Source organism: Podarcis vaucheri (genome assembly GCF_965113315.1).
Source record: "Podarcis vaucheri genome assembly, contig: HAP1_SCAFFOLD_243, whole genome shotgun sequence".
NCBI lineage: Eukaryota > Metazoa > Chordata > Lepidosauria > Squamata > Lacertidae > Podarcis > Podarcis vaucheri.
In genome coordinates this window covers 1-11,789 of record NW_028118703.1, presented here as the reverse complement: position 1 = coordinate 11,789, position 11,789 = coordinate 1, and the positions used below count along the sequence as shown (strand labels likewise).

Genomic DNA, 11,789 nt, shown 5'->3' with positions numbered 1-11,789 from the left:
AATGCAAATGCCTTAGGGTCTGTCCAAACTGGGGTTAATGCAGATCGTGAACCACTCACGCCTACTTTATTCCCCCCTCATCCACGTGGGGGCTCTCCTCCAACATCTCCTCCTTAAATCCAGAGATTCCTTGTGCTTTGAAAATCCAAACAGGAGAGCTGCATGAGTTGCATTAAGCCCAGGTATGGACAGCCCTTTGTCGAGAGCTGCTTCCATGTGCAAGACATGAAACTGGTGTAGCTTTCCCTGTTGATTAAAGGAAGAACTTCATCTGCTGGACTTCTGTGCATCATGCTGAAGTGAAAGAACAGCGGAAAAGCAATGGGGGGAAAGTGTCAAGCCAGCTGCAGTCAGTAGGCCAGCCTAAAAGGCGAAGCCACTGTCCATCTCGGCCTCCTTTCTCTGCCCTCATTGGCTTGCCTGAGAGCCAAGTTGAAATAACAACAGCAACAGTTGCTCAAGTCAGGTGTTTGATGAGAACATCCTGCTGGCTTTTAATGCTGTGTGTTATGTCGTGAAGCCCCAGAAACGTGGTTGCTTGGAGGAGAGAGCTGTGTGATGTCAGCTGCTTCTGGGGCCACCATGCCCTTCCCTCTCATGCCTGAGCCCTGCTGCACTCATTTGCTCTGTTTCCTTTCAGTCTGTGCAGAGGGCTTCAGCGGCTCCTCCTGTCATAGGGCCTCAGCACCCCCACCACGACCTGCCTGCGACTGCAGCGGCCAATTCCAGACAACGGCTGAGAAAGGTGAGGGAGCTGGCAGTCGTTGTCACAGAGCCTCTCTTGGGGAGCAGCAGTGGCTCAAGAAACTCATTTTTTGTGGCCTGTGCCAACATTCCAGTGGGTTACATAGCATGGCTGGCAGGCTGTGGCCACTTAGGAGTGCACAAGTACCTGCTCAGTTGCTGAGCACCAAACCTGGATGAATGTGGTTCACCCTAGCAGCAGTGTCTGTGTGTGTGTGTGTGTGTGTGTGTGTGTGTGAGAGAGAGAGAGAGAGAGAGAGAGAGAGAGAGAGAGAGAGAGAGAGAGAGCGCAGACATCTTAGTCATACATACCTGTGTGTAGCTGCTCCCAGCAGGACATCCTGTTCCTGCCAGCTCTCCTGGGCAACCCCAGTGACAGAAACCTGCTTGTTGCAGAGGCAGGTGGGGACAGCGGGCACAGAGAAGTCTGTTTACTTTCCTGATGGAACAGGTTTCTATGCTTTCGTTTTGACGTGACATAGCTGCAATCCAATCCCCGCTTACCTGAGAGTACGTTCCGTTGAATTCAACAGGACTCATTTCTGAGTAGACATGGTTAGTATGGTGCTGTTAAACATGATCTGCCCTCTCACACTGGAGGTGACAAATTTCTTCCCCCTTCTCCTGGATTGTTTGCGCGGTCTCCCCCCCCCCCAGCCCCTTCCTATCCTGGTCTGCTTTCTTTTCCTCTTGAGAACGGTGCCATCAGAAGGTTAGCCTGATGCTATGCTGGGCCCTGCAAAATGGGAGGGGGGCAATATGTCTTCACTGAGTCATGGAGAAACAGGGGTAGAGGAAGGTCTAAGTGGGGTGGGTGGAAATACAGACTTGCATTTTTGAGGCAGCAGCAATTGCATTTCTTAGATAACTTATTCAGGAAGCAAATTCGCTCCTTCGGTTAACAACGAATGACTTCAGTGGACTCTCTTGCGCCTGGTGTGTGATGCTAGCCAGTCCTTAGATCTTCTTGAGAATGGAACTTTCTGACCCAGCCTTCAGCCCTGTACATCTGGGGCTTGGCTCTGCTACTTCAGCAATGGTGGAAAGCCACAGGCTGAGATGCTTGGGGGTGGGAGAGGCATTCCAGAGCTGTGGGGCAGCCCCTTCCCTAGCCCTTGGAGGGTGTTTTCACCAGAGTCTGGCACTGTCCAGTCCTCCTACCATATGTACTGACCCCACCATTTCCTGGTTCTGCCATCCTTCCTTTGCACAGAGTATGGGTTTTGCAGTGTGTGTGGCGGGGGGAGAAGTTGACTTAAACCAGTTTACACTGGTGGTAGCATAGGCATTTGCATAGTTACATCCTGCTGAGTAGGAAGAGGAGGCGGTGAGTCTGAGGTTTTGCCTGAGACAAATAACTAAGGGGCCTTTCTTGTTGCAGTCTGTGGTGTCCCAGTGCAGACGTGTGTGGAAGACTGCCAGCAAATGACAACCTGGAGCAATTGCTCTCTCTGTCTGCCTGCCTGTACTGGTAAGCAAAGAGCCCCTGTCCCGTGAGTTGGGTTGGGAGCACATGGGCAAACCCTCCGCATTCTCTGGGTCCTCAGTCTCTGGGCTTAGATTTCCAAGGATAACAGCTTTCTTTCTTAAAACAATATCCCTGGTGTGTTATTCCTTGGCATGGCATGGCGTAAATAGTCCTGCATATCCTTACAAGCCACTTTGCAGGACCTCAATCTTTCTGCAAGGTAAACAAAATAAAAATAAACATTGCAAAGCCCAAGCTCCCCACTGAAGCAGAGCTGCTTGCCAGACCTTGGCTTCTTTGCATATGGAGAGGTATTTTGCTAAACCTGCCTGAGCCACTGAAAACCGGCCTTACCAGGCTTCATTCTTCTTCGTTTATTTGATTTGTGTATTTGTACACTTTACTGGCTCTGCTGGCAAGCTGAGCAGAGGTCCATGGCCTGTTGTTTACAGTAGGATCCCAATGGATGCAATGTTAAGTGTTGTTGAATTTGGGCCTGGTGATGTGAAGAAGGTGAAGCACTATGGGGCCTCTGGCAGCCAGTACCTCTTATTTGGGTGGGTGGGGGACACTATAGGTGGCCAGGCTGTGTCTTGTGGCCACTAGTACAGCACAAGTCCAGTGACACTAGATCCATACACTGGCTGCCCAGTTCCTTAAACTGCGAAGCTCCTTGCCACTTACCTGTTGATGGGGCTCGTGGGCTAGTTCCTTGCTAGTTTCGTCTGACTGGTTGCTGGCTGCTTCCTTTTTTCCAGAGCACCAGCCCTAAAAGTTAGGATTGTGCTTTGTATCAGCAGCTCCACCTCCTGCCCCTGCCACGCCCCTCCTCTTTAGTTCTATGTTTAACAAATGTATATCCTGCCTTTCCTCCCAAAGATGGCCAGGGTGGCAGCAAGTAACAAAACATTACCAAAAACCTTTCAAAACATTTTAAAATCCTTCCAGTGCAGAGGCAGACCGGAAAAAGTCTAAAACTGAAAGTCTTGTTGGAAGAGGAAGGTCTTCAGTAGAGATGGTATGCTGCCTCTCCCAGGAAGGAGTCCTCTTTGGGTAGCTGAAATGCTTCTTCAGCTGACAGCTTTGCGCTGGCAGGAAGGGGTCCAGCACAGGACCCTCCTCCCTCTTCAGGTTGGCCTGGGCATGGAGAAGTCGGCAGGTATGGAACCAGCCACCCAGTGTGCTCTCTTTTCCTCTATCCCCCAGATGTGACCCTGATGAGCGGCCTAGATCCTGAGGAGCTGGCCCTCATCACCATGGTCCAGTACAAAGTGCTGCACTCCCTCAACCTCACCGCAGAAGACGAAAGGGACCGGGGAAACTCCTCCAAAATCATCTATGATGCCAAATACCCATGATGCTGTTTCCGCATCCTGGAGGAAGGAAGGAAGGAAGGAAGGAAGGAAGGAAGGAAGGAAGGAAGGAAGGAAGGAGGGAAGGGGTCAATAAAAGGTTTGGGGGGGTTCGTCCCCTCCTATCTTCTTGAGGCTTGCATCCCGAGTGTTCCTGTTTCCATTGGGAGCTTGGATGGATGGATGGATGGGCAGCAGCAGGGGCTCAGGGCAAAGTGGCAAATTTGGGTGTCCCATTTGTAGAGGGAGGGAGTTGTGACACCTTTCCACTCCGGTTGGCCAGCCACATGCCTCAATGGGAAACCCACCAACAGGACCTGCATGGAAGAGCAACTCTCTTTTCCTTTGGCTTCCAGCAATGGCTATTCAGAAGCACCCCCTCCCCCCATGGCTGTTGGCACCTGCAGTCCATGGGGCACCCCTTGTGCAACTGGAAATGGGCCAGTAGCTGGCCCGCCTTATGGCGGAACAAAAGCTGCTTTGTCAGAGTTTTCATCCACTTCCTCCATCGTCCTGTCCCCTGCAGCAGACAGCCAAGTCCCTCTCTGTCAGGAGCTGGAGTCAAGCGTAGGCAAGGCCCTTGGGAATCCTGGTTCCAGCCTCGTGAGCATGTTGTTGCATCATTCCTCCTGCTTCTCCTCAAATTTGCCTAGTCCTTCTCCTGAAGCCATCCAAGCTGACTGTCACCCACCTCTTGTGGTGTGAATCCCCTCAGCTATAACTATGCCTTGTGTTTCAAGGCTGACCTTACCTTACAGGCTTCTTGCTCCGAGCCTGAAATGCTGCTCTGAGCAGCTCCTTGGAGGAAGGGCAGGGTGAAGCACACTAATAAGTAAACCAGTTAACTTGCCTGGCATGATATGCCAGGGCAGCCTGAGAGCAGGAGCTGAGGGGTGATGAAAGCTGGGAGCTGGCTATCCCAGGGCAGCCTGGTGTGGCTCTTTTGGAGGAGACAGGCTGGGCCAAGGAGGAAGCTGTGGCTTTGCCCCTTGGCAGGCGAGGCTGCCCTGTTAAAATATTCGCTAAGGAAGAGTGAAAGCTCCACCCACCATCAGCTGCACCCAGAAGAGCAGCTAAGTTAATAGCTGGGCAGAAGGACTCTGCTGGAGCAAGGGCAGTTGCTAAGAAGGGGAGCCCGAGAATTGCCCTCCTTTTGCAGGGAAAGGCTGGTGGGTTGGGAGGTTTTTGGCACAAGCTGTGAATCCTGGCATGAAGAGGAGGCTCCATGGCTTCGTGTGGTAGAAGCCAGGTCCTCCCCTCAGGCTCTAGCCTTACCCGCTGCAGTTGCCTTCAGACCTTTGCCACTTTCGCCCTCCTCCTCCTCCTCCTCTACCCATCCCCCAGCTGCTCTGCCTGCCCAGCTGTTTGCAGCTGTACCTCTGGGGAAATCAACTGCATGGAGCACAAGCTGCGCTGGGTGCCGGAGGACCTTCCCGCCAATGCCACCACTGTCCTGCTGGACTACAACCGCATTGCTACCCTCCAGAACCGCACCTTTGTCCTCCAGGGCAGCGCCCTGCGCCACCTGAGCCTTCGGAGCAACATCCTCGGGGTCATCCACCCCCAGGCCCTGGCTGGCCTTAGTGAGCTGCGGGAACTGGACCTGAGTGGGAACTACCTGATTGTCCTGCAACCCAATACTTTCCTCCCCGTGCCGAGGCTGAGGATGCTGAACCTGGGGAACAACATGCTCTTGACGCTGGAGCCAGAGCTGCTCAGCTCCTTGCCCCACCTCGAGGCTCTGTTTCTGCAGGGCAATGCACTTGCCTCACTCTCGCCCGACCTCTTCAGCAACCTGCTTTCCCTGCACTTCCTCAGGCTGCACAACAACCCCTGGGGGTGCACCTGCGCCATCCAGCCCCTCTACCAGTGGCTCACTGACAACGTGGAGAAAGTCCCAGGTGAGCAGGACTCAACAGGGACAGGGTTGGAAAGCTCACCTGTAACTGGTGGCTTTAACAACAACGATCACCTTTATTTATTGTTTTATTTCATGAAATTTATAAACAGTAGACCCACAACTTAGGGACATTTAACTTGTGCACATTTAGCTTTATACGCTTGGCAAAAAAATATTTTAAATCTTTTTTTAAAAAATGGGTGTCTGGGGAAAAAATGATGTTGACAATTCCACCAGCTTCCACCAGCACTCGTGTTTTGACTCTACACAGTTTTGGATTTATGCACTACCCCTGAAATGTAACCCTCATGTAAGATAAGAGTTGACTGTACTGCTTGACTGTAGAAAACCTCAAAGTGGTTGAAATTTTTATTATCAGTTATCTCCACTGCCCTTCAAAGTTCCAGCAATACAAGTCTGTGAACACAGTTTCTCAAAACAAATAAATAAATTGGAGCCATAACAATTTTTTTTAGGGGGAGGATTCAGTTTCCCCAAGCAGCTTGCCAAAAAGAATACATGGTGTGTGGTGGGTGAAGCAGGGCAGCTGGACGCAACTGGCTTTTATTATAGCACCATCAGCTCCTTTAGAAATGACTAACCATCTGTTTGTTCATTTAGGGTTGTATCCAACAAAGTTCAAAGCAGACCCAGTGGAACAAATGAACCTAAGTTAGCCATGTACATTAGTTTCAGCGGGTCTCCTCTGAGTAGGACTAACATTGAATACAATCTTTATTTCTAAATTAGATTCCTTCCCGGCCAGACACCCGGGGGGGGGGGCGGGGTCACAACTATCTCCGGTTTGGCAATTAATCGTGTAGAAGACATATTGATGGATTTTTATGGAAGCTATGCACCACATGGAACTGCTGTTTTGATTTCTTTTCTGGCTAACTTTAGAACAGCAGGTGCCTTGGTCTCCCTAAAAGGTCCTAGCAGAAGCAACCTCCAAGCAATCCACGTTAATTCCTTTGTCAGGCAGCTTAAGAGCTTAAACTGGTTTGTGCTTGTTGGTTAGCAATCCTCTGGTCCAACATCCCCAACTGCTGCAATAACCACAGCCTTGCCTTGAGTCTCTGTCTCTCCCTTTTCCAGAGGTGGACTCTGTCTCTTGCAAACGCCCCACACAGCTCACCCAACATCCCATCGCTGCCATTGGGAACGAGTCCTTTGCTCACTGCCGGGAGCCCTGGCTGAACGTAAAAGATTATGCTTTCTTCCTGCTCATTGGCCCGTCCACCTTCTTAACCAGCATCTGCATCTGCATCCTCTTCGGCTCGCTAGCAGTGGCCCAAGCAAAGATCCTCAAGGTGTCGTCCATCCAGCCAGGAGCCCTGGCAAGGCGTGCAGAGCGCGGTCCTCGCTAGCCAAGCTGCACCTCCAAACTGCCACTGTTTTGATGGCTCCCCCTCAGTCTCTATGGTGTAGTTACGCTGTGGCCCTGCAATGTGGGTCACTGTTACTCCTGGTTTGTTGGTGGTATTGAGGGGTTTACCTGGATGGGAACGTGAGAAAGCCTTGGGTAAGAGTGTGGGTGTGCAGCTAGAAAGCAGGAGGCAGGTTTGCAGTGAAGTGGCAGCAAGTGACTTCTGGACCTTTCCTCCTACCCCACCCTTTGACCCTGGAAGAAGTGACCCCCACCAGCTCAGTTCCAAGATCACAAGCCGGCCTTGAGTCAAAGGTGACATGCTAGAAGTTTGTGAAATTATAGCCAGCACAGAGAAATGAAGCTGAATGTGGGAAGATTCAGGACAGACAAAAGACAGTTTTTCTTTGTGCAGCACAGAGCTAAACTGTGGAACTCGCTTCCATTGGGAGGCAGTGATGACCACCAACCTAGATGGCTTTCAAAGAGGGTTAGGACTAATTCATGGCTATTGGTGGCTATGAGCCGTGGTGGCTAAGCTCTGCCTCCACAGTTGGGAGGCACTAAATGCTTCTGAATACCAGGTGGTGGAAACCACAAGAAGAGAGAAGGCCTGTGTGCTCAGGTCCTGCTTGTGGGTTTTCCAAGGTGAGAACGGATTCTGGACAAAATGGGTCCCCACTGGCCTGATCCTGCAGGGCTCTTTTCACGTTCTTGCCAATAGAAATGCGACTGGGTGGAGCAGTGTTGACACCTGCAGCTGTGGGCAGAGGCAGTGCTGAGAACCCTTCTTCTGCTCTGCTGCGTGTCAGCACCATCACTGGCTAGAGTGTGTTTTGCAGCCGCTAGCACAGCAGAGGTCAGGGGGAGCCAGTCAGCTTCCAGCTAGCGCTCTAAAGCAGGGGTCAGCAAACTTTTTCAGCAGGGGGGCGGTCCACTGTCCCTCAGACCTTGTGGGGGCCAGACTATATTTTGAAAGGGAAAAAACCACACGAATTCCTATGCCCCACAAACAACCCAGAGATGCATTTTAAATAAAAGGACACATTCTACTCATGTAAAAACACACGCTGATTCCCGGACCGTCCATGGGCTGGATTTAGAAGGCAATTGGGCTGGATTCAGCCCCCGAGCCTTAGTTTGCCTACCCATGCTATAAAGCTATCAGCTGCTGGGCCAACTCCTTCGTCTGAGACCTGATTTCTCTTCAGTTTAAGAAACTTCCTTGGCACTTGTCCTCTTTGCGTGGCACAGCAAGTGTTCTGAGATGATGCCACATAAGCCCCTGAGGAAGTGACTCACCCAATAACTGCAAGCCTATAGCAAAAGGTAGGGTTCGAACACAGAGACCAGCAACCAATCCTGTGGCACACCCAAATCTGTGACTCGGAGATGGCTGGTTGGGTGGGCTGGCTTCTCAGGATGGGAAGGATACAGCGAGGCCTGAGCCAGCACACACCTCTGCACAAGTTTCTGTTGCACTTAGGAGAGCTTTAGGGTCTGAACAAACATAGAGGGGAGAGGATGGATGTGGCAGGCATGTATGTGGTGCCAATTCAGCTCCTTAGATAGGGATGTGGGTCGATGCTGTGCCTAGTCTGGTGGTAGAGACAGAGGTGGCTACTGCTTTTCATTCTGGAGGTTGGAAAGCTGCTGACCCCTTTCAGCCTGCAGCTGGGCCCACACAAGGCTGCTCCCCCCAAATGGGTAACCAGAGACCGAATCTTACTCTTCCGCACACATTCCCACCTGTCTGCTGCACAGTTGCCTAGAATTCTACTGCTTGGGGTGGAAGTTCACTTTATTCACTGGTTGCTAGAAAAGAGGTGCGTCTAAAGCTGGTGATGCAAAAGGAAATTTGCTATCTACTGAGAAACGTCACTGCCAGGCAGAGTAAGCGATGCTGAGCTACATGGGGAAATAATCTGACCCTGGGAAACGATAGGCTCCCATGTTTCCCAGAGCCAGGAAAAGTGGTGCATTCTTGCTATTTCCCTAAAATTAATTGTCAATTTATTGAGGAAGGGGTGTTCCCATGTGATAAGTTTTAAAGTAATAAAACACGGTCCACTTTGCTCTGCACATGCTCAGAGGTGCTGTCAGTAGGCCAGCCAACAGCATCCGTGCAGCAGAAGTCTTGTATATAGCAGCTGAAACCAGGACAGGGACGCTGTGGCCCAGACAGCCAGTCCTGCTTCACTTCCTGCTGTGTATTACTCCCAGGCCCCACAGCACTTCCTCTGTCTGAGCCATCTGATGCAGTCAGAATGCAGCAGCGTAGGATAAGATGCCACCTCACTTTCTTTCAGGCAAAGCAAGCTAAATTTGGCCTCACCATTCAAACTAGGGGCACCCTTGTGGCGAAAAGCTACCCTTCCAGGTTTCTAGTCCCTGCCATCTGCCTTCTGGACGCCTATCTCACCCGCGCCCTGTTTCTGCCTCCTGCTTAGTCCTTCAGCTGCATGCAACTGTCAGATCATGGCTACAAACTCCTTTGCAGGTTCCCATCTCTGCTTCACACCACCTGCAGCTGCTGCAATTCGACCTTGACACCACTCCAGCACATGCCGTGGGACAGGTGGTGTTCTTAGGGTTGCCGTTTTAAAAGCAGTAGCTGTCAGGAGCTAGAGTCAAGCATTAGGTCAGCTATCAAAGAAAAGCACGGTGTCAGTGAAGTTAACTCCTTATTCAAGAAAATGAAACGGCACAGGCCTAGTGGTCCCAGCAACTCTTCCCAGTAGGTCTTGCTCCAACAAAGCAGTTGCGAGGGGGTCCCTGCCTTCCCAGAACTTCCTAAGGCTCCTCCTCTCCAGGGTCTTTCCCAAGCAGTCACAAACTGCTTGCACACAGCCCCTCTCTGCTCTGACCTCTTCAGGGTGTGGGGTGTGGAGCTGGTCCCAGCAGGAAGGGGAAATTCCCTGGCTTCTTCAGCAGTCTGACTCCCCATGAATCTTGGCCTGCCTCCTCTCCAGCCTCTGATTCTAGACTGCTCTCTTCCTGCTTACTAAACCCTGTTAACCCTTCAGCTTCCAACCCCTCCTCCTTCCAGTCTTCTCCCTCTTCTCCTCAGACCACTCATCGTCATCCCACCTCCAGTCACCTGACTCTGAGCCTTCTGGATGAAAAACTTCAGTTCGCCATATTCCGGCATTCTCCCTGAAGTTTCAGAAACTTTGAATGCCGACATTAGGAAGCGTCAGGCACTCCCCGAGCTATCCTTGGGGAAACAGAGACTTAAAGTTGCAGCAAGTTGGGTGTGACGACTAGAGGTGAGTCAGAAACGAATGTGGACAGCAGACAGTAGGGTTTGGCAGGCAGCCCTGTACGAAGGCAGTCGCCCTGCTGCACTGGTTTGGCTACATTAGCTGGCAGCCACTAACACACAAACATTTCTCTTTCCAGACAGTCACAGTTCAGAAGGCACTTCAGTTCCTTACTTTCCGAAGTCCATCTGTGCAATATAAGGGCTTATACACACGACCCTTTCTCCTCTCTTTCCAGGAACAGTCTGTGATTTAAAGCTCCATGCCCCCTCCCTTTTTTTGCTCGGGAGCTTTCCCTGCAAAAACTCGCTCTTTAAAGCTCAATCGTAAAGCAAACAGCAATCTGAGTAAAAACTGAATTGACATTTGCTCTGATCCAGATTTAAAGAGCGGGGTTTTGTGGGGAAAGCTCAGGTCAAAACAAAGCAGAAACAATGCTCAGACACGGTGTGTTAAAGCACAGATCAGTGCCTGGAAAGAGTGGGGCAAAAGGTAAATGTGGATAAGGAAAACCTAAAAATAAAAGCCCACTTGTAAAAAGGTGTGCAGGTACATCCCACGTGGGAAGCAAGCAAGGGCTGTGTCACTGCTGCATCTCATGGACCCAAGAACAGAATTTATGTTTTGTGTGTGTATTGAACAGTTATGCAGAGTGGGTATTCACTGGCCATAGTCAATAATTTAGTGAGCAGAAGAATAATTGCTCCGCAGACACAAAACAGAATGCAGCCATTAAAAGGAGAGCCAGTGTGTTTTCACCCTGCAGTCTCTGCACTGCAGAGGGTTGGACTAGATTGCCCTTTGGGCCCATTCCAATTCTCTGATCCTCCAACCTTTATTTTTCCTTTGGAGCATGTGCCAGGCCCTGAATGAAGTGCTGGTTTTTGAACTTGCTTTTGATCTACCCCCACCCCAAGCTTCAGGTATACAGTATGTTTATCCAGTTAAGGTTCATTCCATTGGAAGGGCTCTCAGTGGAATAGCCTCTGCTTTGCCTGCAGGATGTCCCAGGTTCAACCTTCACTGGCATCTCTAGGCAGGGCTGTGAGAAAGATTCCTGGCCTGAAACCCGGGAGAGCTCATAATACTGAGCTAGACGGACCAATAGAGGGAGGCAACTTCCTGTGTTCAGCGCCTTTTTAAAGAGAAATAAACTGGTTGTCTGGGAAGAAGTCGAAACAGTGCTCTGCGCAAGAAGGTATGTGTGGTTTGCTGACTGCCACAAAGGCCTGCCAATCAACACTCTACAGCTTGATGGGGGTTGAGAAAGGGCTTCGTAAGAAAGGCCAACCAATCATCACTCTGCACAGCTGGATAGAGAGGGAGGTGGCTTAGGGTTGCCACAGTTGCCGGCTAGCTGTTGAGATTCAGCACAGCTGATCCTGCCGAGGACAGAAAGAAATGGTTGGTTCTACAGTGGTACCTCGGGTTACATACGCTTCAGGTTACAGACTCCGCTAACTCAGAAATAGTACCTCAGGTTAAGAACTTTGCTTCATGATAAGAACAGAAATCGTGCTCCGGCGGCACAGCGGCAGCAGGAGGCCCCTTTAGCTAAAGTGGTGCTTCGGGTTAAGAACAGTTTCAGGTTAAGAACGGACCTCGGGAACAAATTAAGTACTTAACCTGAGGTACCACTGTACTTCAAAGGCTGGAAGCCGAGAAAGGAACAATGGCAGCACCATACGAAATC

General features: G+C 50.8%; 1 protein-coding gene and 1 long non-coding RNA gene across 2 annotated transcripts; both read left to right on the top strand.

The window, feature by feature from the left end:
- The first annotated feature begins 755 nt into the window (after positions 1-755).
- LOC309524460 lies at positions 756-3,466 on the top strand. The gene is made up of 3 exons (XR_014215935.1): positions 756-1,299; positions 2,126-2,215; positions 3,419-3,466. It is a non-coding gene; the product is annotated as an uncharacterized lncRNA (long non-coding RNA).
- Positions 3,467-4,654: 1,188 nt separating this feature from the next.
- On the top strand, positions 4,655-8,437 carry LOC309524459 (leucine-rich repeat-containing protein 26-like). The gene is made up of 2 exons (XM_082242399.1): positions 4,655-5,465; positions 6,563-8,437. The coding sequence occupies exons 1-2, from the start codon at positions 4,790-4,792 to the stop codon at positions 6,832-6,834; spliced, it is 948 nt and encodes a 315-aa protein (XP_082098525.1). The 5' UTR covers positions 4,655-4,789; the 3' UTR covers positions 6,835-8,437.
- The last annotated feature ends 3,352 nt before the right edge of the window (positions 8,438-11,789 follow it).